Here is a 23,476-nt window from a genome sequence, read left to right on the forward strand (position 1 = left end):
GACTCTGGTATTCGGGCCAGCCAAGGGCTACCACAGCAGGGATAACCCACAGGTGATGACTGCAACAGTGAATACACTCTAACATCTACATTTATGGTAATTGTACACAACTGTACTTTATCTTGAGCTGCTGAGTATGGGAGTGGGGTGTAAAAGTTTATTCATATATGTCAAATTAAGAAAGTTATCTCCCCCTATTTTTACAAGGGTAGATGTCTACAGTAATGTCATTGGTTTAAGTTACATTTTTTCTTAAGCAAACAGGGCTCAAAAATGAGACAAAATGATGCAATACATGGCAAATGGTAGGTTTCTTGCTTCTGCAAATAAATTAGCTTGTTCTTTTTTCCATAAGCAAATTACCTTAGTGGGAATCAAGAAGTCTGCAGATGCGTTAGCCAGTGGAAGTCTGTACAAAGTTTTATGAAGTGAAATTTACAATGATTCTTTAACGCATCTGCAAAGCTGTTAGCTGCTTCTCATTGCTGTTCTTTTTTGGAGAGGCTATGGCTGCAGGTGCCAACAATTAATCATGAGAGTTTTTAGCATTCTTTGTGGAAATAATTGTCACATTTAAAGATACAGTAGGCAAGCAGTGCAGTAAAAAATAAAGTTCAAACTGGGAATTGAAAAAGTACAGTTGGGCAAGTTGAACTTAGAGTAACAGTAGATGTTCAAATGATCACTGCTGCATTAGCCTTAGTTATATGGCTTATATCCTGCAAAGATACAGTGAACAGACAGCTTCCAAAGCTTCTAGACACCCTTCAAATGCTGAAACTGTCGAGCAGCTCGAGCTGAGCTGATTAAAAAAGAAGTCTAGGCACAAAGCCCATTAGAGCATTCTTGCCAGCAGAGAGACCAAACCCTGAATGCACAAGCTTAGGAATAAGAAAAAATAAAAGTCTGCACACTAGCATAAAAAAAACACACCAAAAAACAAGAGGGATAGAGGGAGAGAGCGGCTACTACAGCAGTGATCATTCAAACATCTACTGTTATAGTAAGTTCAACTTACACAGCTGTACTATGTTCATTATAATGATCACTGCTGCAGTAGCATTAGCTATATGGTAGATTACCATAGTCCTATCAAAGCATGACCTAGAGAAGGAATCCAGTTTATAATGCTGTGTAAAAATATGCACAGAGGACTAAGTATCAGCTTCCAGAATAAGTCTGTTTTTTTGGAAAGGGTTCGTTTCTAGAAGTGGCCCTTGTCCCTACCTGGAATAGATTTGTCATGTTGAGTTTAACAAAAATTAATAATCTCAGACAACCATTTGGAAATAAAAAGTTATGTAGTCACTGTAATGTTCCATATGTGTTGTCCACTGTCATTCCTCTTCAACTGCTGGGTTTGGATCCAATACTTGGATCCGACTTAGGCTGCTGCTTCCACAGCTAAAATGTCCAACTCTCGAGCTCCTCCCTTTACCCATGTACCTAATGTACCCCAGATCTAGTTTGCTGCCCATAGAGCTAACAGCATACTGGGAACTCAGAAGAGAATGGAAGCTAGAGATCAAACAAGGAACAGAGGTTCCTACAATACTCTTCAATCTCTCCAGAAGTAAAATAAGGAGGGGGTAGGTGGGTGGGAAGTTGAGGGAAAATGAAAATGGACAACACTGATGGAACATATGGTGAATATATAACTTTTTAATGTAATGTTCCCATTGTCATTTTCATTCATTCTTCAACTACTGTAACAGTCCCCAGCTACCTAAATTCTGGGAGGACTCAAATGAAGGATATTTCAGAGCATCAGCAAGCCAAAGGCTGCACCTCCCCTAGAGACTTTATCTAACTTGTAATGAGCAATAAAAGCATAAGGGATTAGCCCAAGTTGCAGCTCTACAAATATCATCCAAGGAAGTTCTTGACAAAGAAAGGCTGAAGAGGTTGTCATAAACCTCTTGGAGTGGGTAATTTTGGTAAAAATAGACTTACTTTTTGATAAACAAAGGTAATGCAATCAGTTAATGTTTTGGCCAAAGTAACTTTAGATACTGGTTTGCCTAATCTGGAAACAGAAAAAGAAGCAAACAACTGTTCAGACTTTCTTAAATCCTAAGTTGTGTGAAGTTAGACATATAGTTGTCTGTGCACATGTACTTGCCTTTGTTTGTGAAATTTAGAAAGAAAACTGGGAGATTAATGACCTGATTAATATTAGCAACCACCTTTGGTAAAAAGGATGGATTAGTCTGTAAAGATACCCTATCCTTGTGAAAAACTAAGTAAGGTGGTTTAGAAGACAAAGCTTGAAGTTTGGATACTCTTCTGGCAGATAGAAACTTGCTGTTAGAAGTCAAAAATTTTAAGTCGGATTTAGCTGAAGGTTCAAAGGGAGAAGTCAAGGCCTGAAGCACAACATTTAAATCCCAAGGAGGGGCAGGATCTTTTAATGGGGTTCTAAGTAAAAAAGCTCCTCTTAGAAAAGCTTTGCAAAGTTTAGAGAAAGTTAAGGTGGAATTATTTACTCCCAGATGAAAGATGGAAATGGCTGCTAACTGAACTTTAATAGTTGAGAAACTAACAATCCAACAAACTAAATAAACAAAAAACAGGCCTGCATGTCAACTAAGGATCAGACAAAAATTCACAAAATAACTTATTACTTTCTGACTTTAAGGCTCCAATCTAAATTACAAATTACTGCATACGAACACCATGAAAAGACCAAGTTGAGCGCTTTCGTTTTTATTCATAAAAAACTTCCTCAAACAAATTACACACAACTTTTTCATCTATTTAAAATACCAGTTAATTATACACGCCACAGCCAAGCCTCCTAAAATAACCTATACTACTACACAGAACCTAATTCATTCATAAAACTCAATAACATCTTCTAAGAGAGATACACCCATACATAAACACTTCATAAATATGGTGTTACATACTAAAACAAATACTATTTTCTACATAATGATTTTAATTTTAAAATAGAAATAACAGAAATTTGATCACTTAACCCGGTCACACATTGGCATTTAAAAACTGCCAGTACAATTCCTGTCTCTCTCGGATTTGAGTAGCCACGGACCTCCCCATTCATCCATCAATACTTTTTCAATAATAATAAATTTAAAGCTATGATAGAGATAATCCAGTAAGTACTGTATTAAGGCATGAGATTCCAGTTTCATTTTAGTATCACTACCACATTCCAATATCCTATCCTTACTTTTATGCTGGGGTTTTCCTATGCAATATGCTAAGCAAGCCCCAAAAAGGGCTGCATAAACCACCTCACTAGTTTGGCAATTGTACTGCCCTTTTATCCTTAACTTTACATTACTAGCAAACTCCTGCTCATCTAAAATAAACTTGCAGATCAAGCAATTCCCACACTTTCCCATCTAGAATTAATATTAATATCAGGCCCTTGTCTATTAAAACTATTGTTAATTTCCAAAACTGACTTAAGATTACGGCCCTTTTTATAAACTACTTTTAGTCTTTCACCCAACCTTTGGCCAACAAATCTATTTTCTTTTAAAATTACCCCATTTTTCTACAAAATATTTTTATATCCGATCTATATTAAAAACATTAGAAAGGATGCTTTTCCAAAATCAAAATTATCCACATTAAACTCATGCACTTCAAAACATCTATACCTACCCTGATTTACAATCAAACCCATTTCTATCTGATGGTTCATAATGGTATTCTTCACCCCTAATATGGGGGAAAAAAAAATCACATTCCCTTTTATTAATTACCTCCATCATCAACTCGCTCGCCATTATTCCCCTTGCCAAAAACATACCTTTTATTATGTCACACTCATCAAGAAAATCTTCAAATGCTGACACCATATGGGCTGCTCTAACAAAATTTGCCATTAACAACTGCCTGCTTCTGATAAAATGGGTGACTACTATTAAAATAAAGGTATGTGTTTGAAAAGGCAGACTTCTGATTAATTTTGGGTGACGAGTTGGCTGGTGACTAGTTTGGAATGACTGTCCCGGTGGAAGGGATAATCGAGGCTCAGAACACAAAACAGAATGAGACAAAGGAAATCTAATCCAAAGTAAACAAGGTCATCTGTTCTCTGGGCAACTACCTCGAAAGTGGAGTGCTTACTAAAAGCAGAAACCAACTGATCTGATAATGGAACTTCTCGGATCATCAGTTTCTGCTGCTCTGTCGAAGCCCCATCCAAGGACAGAGTCAAACCCATGCTATCCAATACTGAGGCTCTGAGAGGAAGACACGTCTCCAAAACCTTTGCAGCTGACTAAAGGCCTGGAGGTAGTGCTAATGCTTGGGCTCCAAGAGCCTTCCAGCTACTAGCTGCTTGGCATTGGTTGACTCAAAAAAAACATCAGTTGAAGAAGTAATGATCTTTGGATGTGAGAAAGCGGCCACAAAGAATTTCAGATCCAACAGCTCTGAAACTAAAGGATGGATCGAAGGAGGATAAATCAAAGGGTGGTATGGCTCTATGGAGGCTCTCAAGAAGCAATGGGATTGGAGCTAAAAGGTCTCACATTTTAATCTGTGTCCTGAGGAACTTCATCATTCTATCAACATCTGCTTTAGAAAGGCTCCTGGAAAACTGGAGAGAAGTCACTGAACGGGGCCTAGAATGTCTTCTGGATGACTACTGAAGGAATGCTGACAATAATCAGGAAGAGCTAGGCTCGGATGACAATAGGGGAGTATGGATCCAAAGGTATCTTTCTCAGTTCATGGCTCTGGATCCTTAGTGGCCTGATCAGACTTTCAAAAGTTTTATTGTTTGCACCAAAGAAGGAGCCAAAGTTGAAATCTAAGTGGAAGGACAATCAGCAGACCTTTTGTGTGATTCCTTGTCCTTGGTAACACAGTCATGCTTTTTGTCATTTTTTTTAGGGGTTTGAGCCTTACCAACCAAAGGAGAGGATTTGGAAGGCAGAAGTCGCTCTCAGAATAAGTTTGTTTTTCCTATCTATTAAGGCCCTAGAATTCAAGCCTGCACAAATGTCACATTCAACATCCAAATGTTATGGACGTAAACAGTATACACACTCCCTGTGAGCCTCAAAGCTTGGAATCTTATGTCCAAAAGAAATGCATTTCTAAAGCCGGAAGGCTTAACTGACATTTTTAACAAATAAGAAAAATAACAATCCAATAATAAAGATATATTTAGAAAATCCAATAGAAAAGAAAAATAAAATAAAGGATGAAAAGACTACCAACATTTGGTAATGAAGTGGTTCTAAATTTAGTACAAGAGGAGGAAAGAAAAGATTACCAATGATGTTAATGCAAAGTACACAAAGAGTAAAAGAAGAGAGACAATGGAGGAAATGAAAAATGCAACAGTGAAAGGGGTACAATGGAGATATAGGTATTGAAGAAAAATAAAAATAAATAAATCTAGACTCATTTAAGGCACAAAATGATGACTATATCTCAATGCTCAAGAGCTCATAATCCACATTTGTTCACAATGGCAACAAATGAGATCTGGAGTACTTTAGGTACGTGGAAAATTACAGGTAAAGGGAGGAGCTTCAGAGTTCAAGAATACTATGACCTGAAGAAGCGGCAGAGTTGTATCCAAACCCAACAACTGAGGAATGAATGAAAATGACAACATCAGAGCAGTATGTTTTGACACTTATCCCTTTTTACCTTCACAAGAAATGAACAACTGATCTGATGATCTTAAAAGATTTAGGTCTGTCAAGGTAGTACTGGAGTTGCCTGTGTCTTGCTACTCTGATATCCTTCTTGCAGAGGTCAGAGCAATCAATAAAACTGTTTTCCATGTTAAGTACCTCAACACACAGATTAGTTGGTTCAAACCGAGCAAGTATTCGTTTCTCTTAACAAAATTAAGATCCCAAAGAGGGGCCACCCATTTACTAGGAAGCCTCTTGTGCAAAACCCCTTTCAAGAACATTTTGACATATAACTATCTTGAAAGAGGAAGATCCATGGGCAGGCATGCTGAAATGACCAATAAATGAACTTTGATAGAGGTATAAGGAAAGGCCACATGATAGTAATTCAAATATTGTAAAACCAGAGAGCAACTAGCCCTGAATGGGTGCTGATTATGTTGTTGGCACAAACTAGAAAAAGTTTTCTACTTGCTAATATAGGATTTTCTAGTAGCATGCTTTTTTTCTGTACAGCATCAGAAAATTGGTGCCTACAAGAAATTCAGACCCCATCATCCAGGCAAGTCAACTGAAGATAACTGATGTCGAGATGTATCAAACACCCATGCTCTTGTGTGAGTAGATCCACTCTATTAGGAAGCTTTTGGAAATGGCCAGGGACAATTACCACAAGAAAGAACTAAGTTTGCCTAGGCCAGAAGGGAGTCGCCAAAATGATCATTGGGGATTACTTCTGAATCTTCAGAAGTACCCTGCATATTAGTGGAAAGGCATACAGGAACACTTCTGTCCAAAGAAAAGGCATCCGTATTCCAGGCCTTCTTGCATGGAGACGTGAAACAGAACTTTGTCACTTGATGTGCAGAGAGGAGGCAAACAGGTCTAACATGAGGAACTCCCCACAGATGGATCAAATCCTGGAAGACCCCCGGGTCTAATTTGCATTTGTGAGGTCTGCCCTAGTCCTGCTCAGGTTTGTCTACCACAAAATTTTGCTCTGACGGAATGTAGGATGCCTGTAGAGTGAGACTGTGCTGTGAAGCTATATCCCAAGCTAATACAGCTAGTCTGCACAGGGGATATGACCTGGCAACTCCTTGTTTGCCGATATGCCACATTACTGTGGTATTGTCTGTAACCACTTGAAAAGGTCCAGGGGACCAAAAATAGCTTAGAAAATGGAGAGCCTTGGTCAGGGCATTTCCTTGAAATTTATGTGCTTGTGTCCATCCTTGGTGTCCACATCCTTCACTTTTCTCTCTCCTGAAACTGCTCCCCAAGCAAAGTCTGAGGTGACTGTTTTGGAGCAGGGAGGGAAAAGGGGAGACTAAACGATGGCCCTTGTCTCCATCAAGTGACTTCTCTTCTGACAAACCCAGTACTGGGATTTGAAAATATAAAGTGTGCTGATGCTGGGACCAGAGAGATTTTTAGATACTGCAGTATCTTTCTTGTGGAGTCTTGCCAGGGGTGTCATGTAGAATCACAGATGCCATGAGATCCAAAATCAGGAGGTATTTCCTCACAGTGGCTGAAGTCTGAGTGGAAAAGCCTAGAAAAATCTAAATAAAGATCTATTTTCTCCCTTGGAAGAAAGGCTCTTTGAAATGAGGTGTCTATAATTCACATTCCAGAAAAGACTTTTGAATGTTCTCTTCTAATCCCAGCTTGCACAAGAGCTCTCTCACCCAACAGAGAGATTCCTAACATTTTCAAAAAGACTCAACAAAGATAAGCAAATCAACTAAATACATAAACAAGTGGATACCCTGTAGCCTACAATGAGCTATAACTGAAGCTAGAAACTTAGTGAATACTCATAATGCAGTGGCTACTCCAAAGGGTAAGGCAGAGGATGGATAATGTGATCTAGACTCACAAAACCTTAAGAAATACCTGAAGTCTGGATGAACACAAATGTGACAATAAGCATTTTTTTTTTTTTTTTTTTTTTTTTAAGTCTAGTGTTATCAAAAAACTTGAGAGGAAAAGAAGCAACAGGTTTTGAATTTGGACACCATCACAAACAGGTTTAGGAAAGGAAGATCCAGAAGTAATCTCCAAGCATTTTCTTTATTTGGGACTAGGAACATTCTTGAATCAAACCCCTTTCCCACCTGAAGAGGAGGAGGAACTGGTTACATCACTTCCTGGGACAGCATGAGATGAAGGCAGGTGGAAATGAAACAAGTCTGATCTGCAGGATGTGGAATGACCCCTGGAAAGGAGGAATTTCCTCCCACTGCCATCGGTAATGGAAATGAATGATTTTCAGATCCCATTTTTCAAACAATCTGTTTCCAAAGAGAAAAACAGATTCACTTTCTGGATGAGAAAGAGGGGCAGGGTGGTAGGGGCTTCACAGGTCTCGAATAGTCATTCAGACTTGGAGTGTCTTTGGATTTGGGAGGTTTGAGACCTCCTTTTGGGAACCTCCTTGCCACATTTTAGACATCCGTTTACTTGAATTCTGTTGACACTGTTTATTCTGTGTTTTTGCTAAAACTGGATGAGGAAAAAATCCCTTGGGTCAAAAAATCTTAGAGATTCCCTAGATCAGCTTGTCCCTTTTATCACACTTTCTGATCACCTCTGCAGCAGTGGGGCCAAACACTAAATCGCTATCCAACAGCAAATTTAAAATATTTTTATCATCATGTGGAAGATTCTGAGAATGGAGTCAAGCAAACCTTAAAACCATACCAGTGACCATAGCCCTTGAAAAAGTATCAACAGAGTCATACACACTGCAAATGCAAACAGTGACCTGTGCAATAGAAGAAACCAAGTTATTTAATACAATTTTTTTTCACAAGAAAAGTAAAACTTTCCTCATACTTTCACAATATGTCAGAATAAACTTTAATATAAGAGACTACTACATATTTCCCCACACCTATAAATAATTTTCTCATCCTTATTAGAAAGGGTAGGCTTGGAATTAACTTATGTGCTTAGCAGCAGAGGTGTCAGCTAAGGCTATAGGTTGCTGGATCATGCTTAAGAAAAGTGTATAAAAATTGAAAAGACTGAGGAGTTTTATGCATCCTATCTGCCTTTTTTTAGGAACAGCTTGACCATCAGGAAAATTGAAGGCAATAAGATGCACATCCTCTAAAGGACACAAGACAGGAGGAACAGGTGTAAGTTCTGGAAAATCTTTCTGTAACAACCCATAGTCTTTTTGAGGGGCTGAAAAACCGAGGTTCTCACTGAACAGACATTTTAGCAATAGTCTCAGAGAAAGAGACTCCCACCTACGGAAAATCAGAAAGAGCTCTCCCGAGTCTGAATCAGAAATCTGAGGACAAAACCCTGAATCTGATCCCTGCATCTCATGGATCAGATTCAGAATCTTGAATCTCTTCAGGAAAGGAAGTATCCCTCTTTTTTTTTTTTACCAGAAACTGCTCTACATGAAGGATCAATAGACTGAATCAAACCCTGAGCCAGACTAAGTAAACTACTCTTATCAAAAGAAATATTACGAGTAGATCCATGCTTTTTTTTTTGGGGGGGGGGGGGCAGGAAAAATGGGACCCATCCACATTACTAATGGCAGCAGCTGTTTCCCCAGAGATGGACACAGTATTCTGACACAACAGGGAAACCTTCCTTGTTCCATCTCCCAAGACCAACAAGAGTGGTTCTCCCTTACCCACTGAGAGGACCCCAACAGCCGCAAAGGACGTGGTCAGCCCTCAAAGTCCACAGTGGCTGTAGGTGCTACACCAGAGGGATCCAGGGTAAAAGATGAGTGGTCTGAGGTGCAACAAATGGCCACAGCAGAGTCACCCACATGGGGCTGAGGCAAACTGCTTACCTGTCATGGTGGCAAAGACTGTTTGCTTAACTTTTTCTTTTTGTGCCCAGAAGGACTGACTGTAAAAGTGTCAATCTGTCCCACAGTCAGTCTAAAAATAGTCTCTCTATCCTGGGGAATACATGCAATAATGCCAGTAAAACTACCAATCCACAAAAGTTTGTCAGATTAAAGTAATTTCAAACACTGTGGCAGCCCCTCCAACCTTAAAATAAACAATTTCTCCACAGAAAATAGCTTTATCATTTAGAGAACACTAAATTTAAACTGACAGAACAGAGTGCTCCGTATAAAAGTATGTTGCAGTCTCTAGACAATTCTAACTTAAAAATAACTTACCTGAAGAGGAAAGTAACAAAACACCAGTAATAAAAAGTAAATGTAAGTTTTTTTCCCAAAGGGGAACTTATCTGCCCAGCTAAGGAAATCCCATGCCAACCATCGATGCTCAGAAGCCTCAGAGCAGCATACTCTTGGGAGGTAGTAAAGCTCTGAAGAGCTTCCCGCTCAGCTCAAGCTGCTTATCAGTCTGGGCATGTGGAAGATGCCCTGAAGCTTTGTAAGCTGGACGGTTGTTAAACCTTTGGCAGGATATAACCCATATAGATTACGCTACTGCAGCAGTGATCAATATTAAGAACACCACATTTAACAGTCATGTTAAGTCAAGAATAAGTCATGCAACACTTTGGAAAATACATTTCACTGGAAACTAACAGAAGCACAAGGTTCTGTTCAGTGACAAAATTAAGTTAGGTTACATCTATATTAAGATACGTCTAAAAGCTTGGAATGCAACCAGAAACGTTATTTCGTTACTCAGACTACTCTAAATAGATACATAAACAAATGAATCAAAACAACAGGACCTACATTGTTATGACATCAGCTTAATGAAGAATAGAAATATTAACATTACAAACTACTTGTCTGAAATATTTAATTAAATGGAATATTACCCGCAAGCAATGCAAATGCATAAAAAAGCTTTCATACATATATAATGCAAAAACGTAGCCAATATGCATACAGACTGCTTTACCTTAGCAGATCTCCTCTCTCCAATGGGAAGAGACAATCCTTGAGTAGACTGATCTGTGTCATTATTCCTGGCATTTTTCTTTAAAAAATGAAATAAAATTCTGATTAAATCTTAGATAGCAACATTTAGTTAAAAAAAAAAAAAAAAAAAAAGATACATTTCACTATGGTAAAGTTTGCTCACTTTATAGAACAGATAAAGGTCTGCTGCTAGTAGGTCTTGGCAACAGTCTATGGTGCTATAAGCTGGAACTTAATGTTTCCACTGATTAAAAGGCACAGAACACTACATTTATGAAATCAGATGGCATAACAGTGTTGTCTCTAAGATGGCATTTTAAAACATTAAACTGGTATATTGTATCTTTTTTTACATACAATTCATGTGATTTATTCAATATCTTTTTTTGCCTAGTCCCCAACCTTACTAATAAGCCCATCCTTCCCAACCATCAATGGCTTAATCCATTTCCTGGTGTGAAAGCGCTACAGCTTACTTGTTCCTTGGGATGAGTTCATGCAAATTAGGAGAGGAAGCAATCATCCTTGCATTAAAGAATTGGATTCTGCCTTTAAAGTCCGTCATTCCTTGCATATAGCATAAGTGTCCAAAGGTGTGGGCCTCTGAATGATATTCATGCTTAAAACCGATGAAAAAGGCCCAATACCTTCCAGACAGCATTTCCCTAATTCCCTGTTTTCACTGGGGTTTCAATAACAATGTGCCTACAAAACACACTTCATCACTCTTAAAGAACGGTGAGCAGACTAAGCCTCGCCTCATCCTCCCTGCACTAGTTCCATCAAGCACCTATGCCATTAAATGAACTCTGGTCGCCTGGGTCCTAATTAGGTCCATAATTATATGCCAATGGAACTGGCTTATTAACAATGCATACCTTTAAATACCTTTACTTCTTTTTGTTTGTATGAGTTAGAAGTTTGAGTGCTGGTGCAACTTTACTAGCTGCTGGGTGGCTCTAGGACATGAGGGTTGAACTAGTAGAAACAAAATATACAAAGAGGCTTTTATGACACTCAAGGGATACTGCATTTCTTGTTACCAAACAATAAGCAAAAAGCAAGGTTGGAGAACACCATCAACATACATTACCAGATCATCTTTTAAACCAATTCTTGTTTACAACTCTTGAATTTAGGGAACTACACTAAACATTGTAGCGAACATTTTATTTCTATATGCATCTCTTTCAGGTAGTACGCTCACCTAAAATTGATTACTACAATAGTAACAGACTTTCCTACAGGTACGTAACCAAAACACTTAATAGCAGTAATAACTCAATACTGGTTAGATTTATTTTATACTTTCAGTCTTTTAAACTATCTGAATATCTACCTAGCTTTCCAAGCAGTCTTCCAAACCTGGAGGAAATTTGTGGCCTGCACTTCAGATGCTCGTGTCAACCTCTCCATTTGTTAACTCATTAACTAGTCTCTCTGGATGTTCTAAACCATTACGAACTGCAATTTCGCCTAAAGATTTTCAGAGGTAGGTACCAGGCTATCTGCCCGAGTGCATTTATAAGCCTATCCAGAGTATGTTGGCTTTCGCCACCCCATTGATTAATTAACTGAGCCTCTGTCAAGCAGAGCCAATGAAGTGATCACAGGGGTGCATTTTCTGTTATCAATCCACTCGTCAAGGTTTCTCTTGAAGAGCGTTAGTGAGGGGCTCTGCCTAATGTAGTTTGGAATTTTGTTCCAAAGCATGGGGAGTCTCTGACAGGAATCTATCCCTCCAGCATGTTCTATTTATTGCTGTGACAAGGTTTAGCTCACTACAGTGCATGGCTCGCAGTGACTTGGATTTCTTTAGGTGGAGCATGTCCATCAATTCTGACTTGGACATGGCTTTGTAAGTCGGGCAGAAATCACCTCTGAGTAAGCGATATGCCATGGAGTACAGCCGGAGTTTTTTTAGTCGGGCTGCATAGGATATATGTCTGAGGCCAGTAATCCTCTTGGTGAGGTGCTTTTGTGGTCTTGTGAGGTACATCCCAAATGGGGCATTGCACTCTATGATGGGTCTGATGAGTGACGAGTGGAGGGGCACTATAACCTCTATTTCTAAATGCGAACCCTTTAGTAATTAGATGGGCCACATAGAAGGATTTCCTAACTACTTTAGCAAAATGACTGTCAAAGGAGAGATTACTATCTACCTGGGTCCCCAGATCTCTTATTACCTCTTCTGTATTAAGAGGGCTGCCGCCTATGTGGTAATGCGTGGGTGTTTTGTTTTTCCCAAACGGGATGACAATGCATTTTTTGGCATTTAGCTTGAGGCCATGACTGACACCGTTGCGGAAATATCTCTTGAAACATTTATCTTAATATCTCTCTGGATTATCTTGGAGGCTAGGAAGCAATATATACAAAGTCTGCATTCAAAAGTCACTATTAAACACTGCTGCCTTGAACAAATTTCTCAGATTTCTCCTCAGCAGTTCACAATCCTGAGTATGAACAACAAAGGACTCTGGCTGCTCAACACTGATTACCTATTAAACATTCTGGCTACTTCTCTGAAGAACTTTGCTGTATTCTCTCTCTGTAGGCCAGTTTCAAAGATCATCACAATCTATGACCATAGCAATTCTTTTGCATAAATTAGCCTTGTTTCATCATTCCTTTTATACAACAAAAATTCTCGGGTATTCACAAAGTAGAAGATATATGAATTCTACTTATTAATGTGACACATCACTATGTGAAATGGTTAAACGACTAAACCTTGCATGGGAGTTTTCCAATATTCCAAATGAGCTAAGTGCACTTCATATCCGAAAGTATTGAGATTTTTTCACACGTTTCTTAACATATTGCACAAAGCTCTCAGTTATTACATTGTGGGCAATTAGGACTAGAAGTCACATTTTGTAATAAAAAGTTACACATTCACCATAGTGTTCCATATGTGTTATCCATTTTTGTTCTTCCTCAAACTGCTGGTGCTCGGATCCAACTCGGCTGCTTCTTCTTGGATTCTTGGAGTCTCGAGCTCCTCCTTTTACCCATAATGCCCCCCAACCTAACGTACCTCAGATCTAGTTTGCTGCCTATATAACTAACAGAGCAGTGGAAAAGAATGGAAGCTGGAGCTCAAACAAGTAACAGAGGTTCTACTAATACTGTTCAATCTCTCCAGGAGTAAAACAAGAAGGGGGGTAGGTGGGTAGGAAGTTGAGGAAGAATGAAAATGGGCAACACAGATGGAACATTATGGTGAGCACATAACTTTTTAATCTGATGTTGTCCATTTCGTTCATTCCTCAATTGTTGGGACAGCCTTCAACTACATAATCCAGGGAGGGCTCTAAGGAAGTACATTCCGGAGCATCAAAGCCAAAGGCTGCTCTTCCCCCAGAGACCAGATCTAGTTTGTAATGAGCAAGAAGTTGCAGCTGCACAATTATCATCCAAGGAAGTTCTGGACAAAAAGGCTGATGAAGTTGCCACAGACCTGGTGGAATGTGCTCTGGGTGGTTTTGGTAAAGGTAAGCCCATTTCTTGATAAAAAAAGGTAGTACAATCAGTTAACCATTTGGCTAGAGTAACTTTAGATACTGGTTTGCCTAGTTTTGAATCAGAAAAGGAAACAAACAATTGTACAGACTTTTAGATCCTTACTTGTGTGAAGATAGAAACCTAATTGCATACATTTAACAAATGTAATAAATAATCTTAGATTGAAATATTTGGAAAGAACACTGGAAGATTAATGACCTGATTAATATTAGACTCAGAAACCACCTTTGGTAAAAAGGACGGATTAGTCTGTACAGAAACACTACCCTTGTGAAAACCTAAATAAGGAGGCTTAAAAGACAACGCTTGAAGTTCAGACTCTCACCTGGCAGATGTAATAGCAACTAAGAAAACAGTTTTCCAGGTTAAAAATTTTAGATCAGATTTAGCCGAAGGTTCAAATGAAGGTTGAGTCACGGTCTGAAGTACAATGTTTAAATCTAGTGGAGGGGTAGGATCCTTTAAAGGAGATCTAAGTGTAAAGGTTGTTCTTAGAAAGGCTTTGCAAAGGTTAGAGGAACCTGAAGTAGAATTATTTACTAAAACCATGAACATTTACAATAGGGTATTCCATTCAAAACTGGTAACGTAAAAACTTCAAATGAGTGGATGAAAGAACAGTCAGCATGAAAAGTTCAAAATAGGAAGTATAACCATTTAAAAAAAATAACAGAGATTACGCACTTTTGTCTCTCTCGGGAGACTTAAAAACAAGTATATAGTTTCCCCTCCCTTTATATCTTCACTGAATTAATTAGTGGGAACTGAGAAACAAAATTAGTCATTAAAATTGTGAAGGAACACATCCATTTAAACTCTCTGCTTCCCTAAAATTACAAAATGCGACTTATAAAGTGTTAAAATCCTTTAAAAATGTTGCAATGTTTTAAACATAGTAATAATAAATGAAAATGTAAAAATTTAAATGAATATAAATAAAATATAATTAGTCACAATTCAACTTTCTTAAAATTACTTAAGAAAACATCCAGGGTTGTGCATGATCTTAAAAATCCAACAGAATTGTTAAAGAAACATGCACACATATAAAAATACTTCTGTTAAAATAATTCAAAACCAAATTCATATTCTTATACTGAAGGAAATTTTCCCAATCTCCCCCTCCACCCGGCTCCTTTCAACAATTTCAATAATTCCAGATAAAAAAATCTGTTGCTATTGCTACAAGTTTCCAAGTGTCTAGCCAGGGCATTGTTAACATTGTTTTCTAATGTTGTAGTTATGCTTGTATATTCCTTTTTCTCAACACCCTCTATGTTTTGCCTGTATAGAACCTATCACACCCAGATCATTTAGCCATGTAAATAATATCAGTCATGCCACAATTTCCACTCTTAAATCTGACTTTGGACTTTAAGTGATTATTTAAAATCATGATTTCCCCTTCAAAATTCCAAGGACACTGTTTACAAGCGCCACACTTTTTTGCATCTACTGTGAGCTTTCCATCCTTTGTATACTTATTTTCTTCAAGTAATATCTTTTTGTACCCAGTCTCCTACAAATTAGTGAAATTGTGTTGTCAATATGGTCTATGTACTACTTTAAGACACTCTTTAGATGCTAAAAATATGTGGATATTATGAAAATCATAGACCAAACACTGATTTGTTCTTTTATATAATAAGGTATGGAATGATCTGGCTCTTATCTGACAATTCTATCAAGAATTTCCAATTATTTTTTACAATGCTCTTAACATTACCTGAGAAGTCCTTGTTAGCCACAACACAAGTTCTATCGAAACGCATGCTACTGCATCCCAAGGGGTGTGTGAGTTCATTCTTAACCAAATTCACTCCTATTCCTAATAGGGGTTTAGATTTCATACCCCATGAGTCTGTTACTTCAACAGAAATTTCCTGTAACATAGGTTCAGGATATCCCCTCAAACTTTTTTTTTTTTTTTTTTTTTTTTTTTTTTAAGTAAATCCATTTCTTCTTCCAAATTATAACTTGAGGTCATCCTGGCAACTCTAATACACTGACCCCAACAAGATTCTTAAGCATGAAGGGATGCAAACTGGTAAAATGTAAACATGAATTACTCAAAGTTGGTTTTCCAATTTTTTTTTTATTTGAACCCAACCCGTTTGCTTATCTTGAGCACCTAAGTAACTGAAAGTTTTCTTATTAAAAGAAAAAGTAAAATTTAAAAATGGCATGAATTTATACATAAATGCTATAATTTCGTTAACATTTTCTTCTGAGAGAGTACATAGAATAAACATATCTAAGAACCTAAAATAGCACATGATAAACTTAAAATATTTAAATAAGTATATCCTGTTTTTCTTCCAGGCCAACAAAACTGTGTTTGCATAAACAGGGCAAATACAGCCCACATTGCTACTTCTTTCAGCTGTTTAAAAACTTCCCCTCAAAATAAATAAAATTATTTAATACCAAATCTATAAATCGAATAAAATTCTAACACAATCTGCAGTTAAAATTTTACATTCAAAGTGTCCAGGAAGAGTGAATTCCCTCTTCTGTTAGTATCGAGTTAAACAAATCCACAAAGTTAATACTGAGAAATCCTCTCTCAGGATCCCATATCTCTGGTGTCAACCTTCTCAAAAAAAAATCCTAAGAGTCTCTCAATAAATGGGTTTCCTGCCCATGTTCTATCAATAAAATTGCCTAAAGGGTGGGTCCTGGAACCAGCAGCGGAAACAATTGGTCTGTAAGGGGGTTTTATCAAGCCCTTATGCACTTTAGGTATTCCAAAGCCCAAAGTAGGTACAAAAACGTATGGAGCTTGTAACAATGTCCCTGGATTTCTGAAGGGGAAAGCATGATTTTAAATAATGACAAAGTCCAAAGTCAGTTTTAATAATGGAAATTGTGGCACGGCAGGTATTATTTACAGGGTTGGATGCTCTGGGTGCAATATGTTCTATAAAGGCAAAACAGAGAGGGCATTGAAAAAAGGATATATGAGCATAACTGCAACATTAGCAAAAATACATTTTTATTTGGAATTATTGAAATTGTTGAAAGGAACCTGGAGAGGGGGGATGGGGATTGGGAAAATGTTGGTGAATATAAAGATGTAACCTGGGTTAAATGCTGTTTGCCTGCCCCCACTTCGGTCTGAATGACAGCATTGCACTGAAGCTTACAGCCCTAAAAATATGGATTTTGGTCCTGAATTTTCTGTGCGTGTGTTTTAATAATGCTCTTGGAATTTTAAGATCATGCACAGCCCTGGATTTTTTCTTAAGTAATTTTAAGAAAGTTGAATTGTGAGTTAGTTTTTATTTTTTATTTATATTCATTTAAATTTTATTTTTTTATTACTATGTTTAAAACACTGCAATTTTTTAAAGGATTTTTAACACTTTTAGGTCATATGTTTGAAGCTATTTTGTAATTCTAGGGAAGCACAGAGTTTAAATAATGTGTGTACTCCTTTAAAATTTTAATGGCTAATTTTGTTTCCAAGTTCCCACTAATTAATTCAGTGAAGATATACAGGAAGGGAAAACTGTACATTTGGTATTCTGATGAAGTCTCCCGAAAGACAAGGTAGCACTTAATCCTGGCTATTTACTTTATTTTTAAAAGGTTAAATAAATACACTTCATATTTTGAACTTTTCATGCTGCCTGTTCCTTCATCCACTCATCTGAAGTTTTTTAGAATTATTTACTCCTAGATGAAAGTTAGAAATGGTTGCTAACTGTACTGTAGTACTTCAGGAACTAACACCTACACCAAAAATTGTAGCTAAACATTCAACAGCATTTGAAATTGGTGCTGAAAAGGGATCTAAGTTTATGTTTAGGGCCCAAAGAACAAATCAATTCCATTTACTTTTGTAAATCTTTCTGGTGGAAGGTTTATGGGAAGATAAAATGCAATGGATGGGTGAGGACAGCCTGGGCTGTCTCGCAATCAACAGAATTGGAGAAACTATGCTGTCAACTTGGGGCCTGTAAAGGGCAATGAAGATAACTGTGCTCTTGAAGGAGATGCTTTCTATAAAATGTTTAGACTGGGGGGTAATGGGGGATAAGCATGAAAGAGACTGGAGGCCAAGTGTAAAGTACAGCATCTCTGGGTGACTTCCCCAATAAGGAGATCAGGACAAAGAAAATGTTGTATTTGTTGTTAAGGGGAGAGGCAAATAGATTGCAGCATGGTTGGCTCCACTCACACAATATTCTCTTCACCACTTTGATAATGACAGACCACCCATGAGGCATCAAAATGGATCTGCTTAACTTGTCTGCAATCACTTTGGATTTCCCTGGTATGTGCATTGCTATCAGAAAGCAAATGGACGAGACTGCCCATTGCCATACTTTCAAGCTTCTCGACACAGATGGTTAAGATTTGATTCTCCTGTTTGTTGATGTACTAGCCTACTGACATACTGCCTGGATCTGAATAGTTAAAACAAGAACAAAATGCTTTGGTAGCTAAATTTACTGCTGTAAAAAATTAGGCAAACACATAAGAAAAACAGCAGTGCAAACATCTCCAAATCCTTTAATAAAATTGAATAAAACACAAATCAATGTGAGAGGAAGAGTCCTGTGAAAGTTGAAAGCTTTGCATTTTATTCGATTTTATTAAAGGATTTTGAGACGTTTGTACTACTGTTTTTCTTATGGATCTAAATAGTCCCAACTGAGTGCATCTTGAAAGGTCGGCAATGCTAGGACAGTTCTCATCCAAAGAAATTGACATGCATCTTGGTCTTTTTAGGAAACCATGTGCCTTGGGCTGTCCTTCCCAGGAAATGCCCCCCCACCCCTCCAGAGAGACCTTCCTGACCACTGTGGCCTTGGGTTGAAGAACAACAAAAAGACGGCCTTTGTGGAGGTGACTGGAGTGGATCCACCACAGAGGGTAATGCTTGCACACGAGTAATTTTGACTAACATGGATAATGGGTGTTGGAGAACGGACCATTCTGTGGCAAGTGTCCATTGAAGGTGGAAGAGACCATGAGCTTTTGCAGATGCAAGATCAAGAAAAAGCTTCGCAAGATGATTATTAGGAACCTTCCAAAATAATTCACTGAAAATATCCCACAAGACTACTGGATAAAATTAAACAGATTTGCTGTTCTTGATACAGGGGACAGACAGCCTGAAGAGTTATGGAATGACATTAAAACCATAATTAGTGACGAAGCTGAAAAAACACTCCAGAAGAGAAAGAAGGCCAAAAAGTCACCTTGGATCTTGGAAGAAACTAGAAAAGTAGAACAAAAGAGATGAGCAAAATTTCCGCTGACAAAGTATCACAAATGAACTGAGAGTTTCAATGCAAATTCAGAAAAACGAGGAATGATATTTCAAGACAACTGAATTAGAGCATGTAAACAGAAAAAAAAAACAGACTTGCTTATCAGACTATTAAGAGATTGTGGCAGAAATTCCAACCTCGTCTGAGGATGCTTAAAGATGTCAATGGAATGATATTGAATGATCCAGAAAGCATTAAAAAAGATGGAAAAAATATAAAGAAAATGTACGCAAAAAAGGCAATGTGGATAACATTGGGGAAGTTGAACCAGAAATTGATAATTTAGGAAAAAACAGATATTTTAAAAAGTCATACCAGCAGTTAAAGCTTTATCGAACAAGAAGTCACCTGGCATCGATGGTATTCCAATTGAATTAAAGGCTCAGGGTGCTTTTATAGCCCACACTCAAAAGTGTCAGATTTGAATGGGAAAACATGGCCAACCAACTGGTGATCATCAATGTTCATACCTACACAGATGAAAGGTAAAGCTAAGGATTTTAACAACTACAGAACGATTACATTAGTTCCACACAACAGCAAAATATTTCTGAAAATAATACAACGAAGGCTACAATCATACATTGAGCAAGAACTACCCAAAGTTCAGGCTGGTTTTGGAAAAGTTCGAGGAGCAAGAGACACTATTACCAATGTTAGATGGATAATGAAGAAGAGCAAAGAATACCAAATACCCATAAACTTTTGCTTCATCAATTATAGCAAAGCTATTGACTTGCGAGGACCATGATCAACTATGGAGAACTCTAGAACAAATGGGAATACCCAAACACATAACTCAGTTGGTAAAGAGGCTTTATGAAAATAAAGAGCCTGCAGTGAGAACTGAATATGACAACACGGATTGGTTTTCAATAAAACATGGTGTCAGGCAAGGATGCATCTTGCACCTTACCTGTTCAACCTTTACAGTGAAGCCATCTTCAGAAAATCAAATTTGGAAGACAGCGCCAGTTTTAAAGTTGGAAGCCAAAATATAAATAACCTGCACCATGCAGATGACAATGCTCATCACCAGCAGCAAAGATGACGTGCTGTAACTACTGAGAAAAGTTAAAGCCGAAAGTCATAACATGGGATTAGAACTGAACATAGACAAGATGAAGATTATGAACATGGAAAATGACAAAGATTTTGATCTTTAAGATGACAGAATAGAAGCTGTAATGGATTTTAATCTCCTGCCTTCTTTTGTAAACACGGAAGCAACTAGCAGGGAAGAAATACTTCTCAGAATAGCACATGGTCACTCTACAATGAAGGTTCTCAACAAAGTATTCAAAAGTAAGGAAATAAAACATTCAAAAAGAAGCCAAGACTTGCCCACGCTCTCGTTTTCTCAGTGGTCAATAATGGATTTGCTCAGTGACAATTATGGATGCAAAAGCCAGACACTATAGAAACAGGACAGAAAGAAGACTGACTCACTTGAACTTTGGTGCTGGAGGAGGATTCTATGCATGCCATGAACTGCCAGAAGAATTAGATTTTTGGAAGAGATCAAACTGGCTATGTCACTAGAAGCCCCAAATGATGAAGTTACGACTGTCTTATTGTGGTCACACCATCAGGAGATAGAGGTCATTGGAGGATGACATTATGTTCGGAAGGATAGAAGGAACCAGGCGAACAGGGTGACCTGCAATCAGATGGCTGGACATGCTGACAACAACTATAGAGATGATGCTGAAGGATCTCAGCAGACTAGCATGGAACTGACTTCTATCTGGAGCTTTATTTCATCAAGTCGTTAGGACTCAAACCAGAATCAATAGCACCTAAAGAGAGTCCACTGAAGAATTCGCATATGGAACCCGGCAAGTGGTACAAGGGTGATTACCACTGCCATGGATCTCAAGGCTTGAAATATCAGACATGCTGGGAAGGGAAAAGTTTTGAATTACCTTCTTGACCTGGAACTGAACAGTTTCTATTCGAGATAGAGGAAAAGAAGCTATTGGGTATTCAGATGAACACCGATGAATTCCAAACTGAGTCAGTACGAGTTGATATTTATGGTAACTGACTGATATTCCTAGATGGGAGCACAGCTGTAAGTACTCTCTTGCTTGAATCAGTTGATGCCTGGTTGGAGCAGTCAGGAGCCAGTTGTCTAGATATGGAAACACTCAAACCAGCAGTCTCAGGTGAGCTGCTACAACTGCCATGCATTTAGTGAACATCCTAGGAGCTGTGGTGAGACCAAAGGGCAGTGCTCTGAACTGGTAATGACTGGTTCCCAGCTGGAAGCACAGGTATCTTCTGGATTGCCTGTTAATTTTGATGTGATAGTACACATCTTGAAGATCTGAGTACATCCAGCCATGCTTGTGCAGAAATGGCAGAATGGCCTCAGTGACCTAGAACTATGCACACTGAACAGACTGATTTAGTCTGCCGAGATCCACAATTGGTCTCAAGCCTTTTCTGACACCAAAAAGAATCTTTAATAATTTCTGGATCCTGCCTTGTCTGGGGGGACCTCTTGGATGACTTTTTTTCTAGCTGCTTTTTCACCTCTAGAGAAGCTGCTTCCCTTCGACTGGGTGGAACATCAGGGATCTTCTTTGGAACTGCTGCATGGGATTGGAAAAATGGTATAATATAATCTCCACATATTATCCTACTCATCCATTAAATTTTTGTGATATCTAGCTAGGCTCTCTGGTGCAGGGATAAATGTCCCTCAACTGCCTCCTGAGGTAAACAGTGAGGCCTGCATTCAGGATTGCTTATAGGAACCATCTGAGAAAGAATCTCTTCATCCCTGGTTATGCAGACCACCTATGCCACAGGGACAGCATCTGCCATTTGAGTTCCCTTCTCTGCCCCTGGGGGAACTATCTCCATGAGATTCCTAAGACAGACACTGGGATTTCTTCAAAAACATCTTTCTACGGCCTTGCTGGTTCCCAGAAAATGACCTCCTTTTGAAGAGTAAAAAAAATGTACACCCACAGCAGCCAGGGTCTTTCCTTCTTACTCGCATCCGGGAGTGTGCGTCTTTTACCTTGGGTACAAGCAGAAAGGTTCCATAAATAGGTGCACTGATGACAAAAGATTTAAATAGTTTTGCAAAATCACACAAGAGCATCCAAGCAAGTCTCCCAATGGAAATGCCTGAACCCACCACCAGTGAGGTACCTTCCGCAGCATGAGAAATTAACCTTATGCATGAATTAGATATTGACTGAAGGGTAGCTAGCTGTGATGAAATGGTATTCCCTTCCTCACAGGACATGGACCCTAAGAGATTCGGTCAGGTCTTGATCAAATCTCTTTGAAGTCTGGTAAAATTTGCAAAATAATTCAGTAGCCTTAAAGCGAAGGTCAATGATGCACAGACACATTTCCCAAATCTACCTAGTACCCTAGACTCCCTGTTGGGGGGTGGACGAAAGAACTCTGTTCTGTTAGCTCCTTTCTCATGAATGCCGCAACAACCATGGTAACAAACACTCCTTTACTCCAGTGTAGACAGAGGTTCAAAGATTTTGTCTGGTCTCTTGGGAATAGGCTCGACAATGCCCGTGTTCCTTCAATGCCTGCTGAGAGACCAGATCTACAAGCTCATCGGCAGGGAGAGTCACCCAGTAGGTAGATGGGCTAGACCCGAATGCCTCCAGAAATACTGATTCCTCTTGGGAGCAGTTATTAAGAGACCAAGCACCTCTGTTTAAGGAGTTCCAAGATGTCTCCATGGGATTCAAGTGGTTACCTGGGGGACCATTCCCCCTCATCAGAATCTGTCTCTCCAGTGACAGACTCTTGTGGGGAGTCTAAATACCTTCTCTTTCACGTTCTCTTCTGAGGAACCTCCTCAATGCGATGCTCAGTGGCAGTATCCGAATAGATACCTTGATAGTGGACTGGAGGCTAGCTTGGACTGGCTGTCCCAGTGGAACAGATGATTCAGGCTAAGAATGCAAAACTGAATGAGAAAGTCTGATCCAAAAAAGACAGATGTCTGTTCTCTAGGCACAGAGAAGACTAGGTGGAAGGATATTCAGGAGACCCTTTATGTGACTCCTTTTCCTTTGCAACAGAGTAGCCCACACCTTTTTGTCTTGTTTTTCAAGGGTTTGAGCCCCAGCAACCTGAGTAGATTGTTTGAAGGAAGAAGA

The 23,476-nt window shown here is 38.7% G+C and overlaps 1 protein-coding gene across 1 annotated transcript in view; it reads right to left on the bottom strand.

Moving 5' to 3' along the window:
* The window catches only part of LOC122797743 (centrosome and spindle pole-associated protein 1-like), a 1,014,159-nt gene that overhangs the window by 33,284 nt on the left and 957,399 nt on the right, over positions 1-23,476 (bottom strand). The window contains exon 5 of the mRNA XM_044066268.1: positions 10,499-10,576. Within this exon, the coding sequence (XP_043922203.1) occupies positions 10,499-10,576 (78 nt within the window). The remainder of the gene's footprint in view (positions 1-10,498; positions 10,577-23,476) is intronic.

This window comes from Protopterus annectens, chromosome 3.part1 (genome assembly GCF_019279795.1).
Source record: "Protopterus annectens isolate FY-2018-M chromosome 3.part1, PAN1.0, whole genome shotgun sequence".
NCBI lineage: Eukaryota > Metazoa > Chordata > Ceratodontiformes > Protopteridae > Protopterus > Protopterus annectens.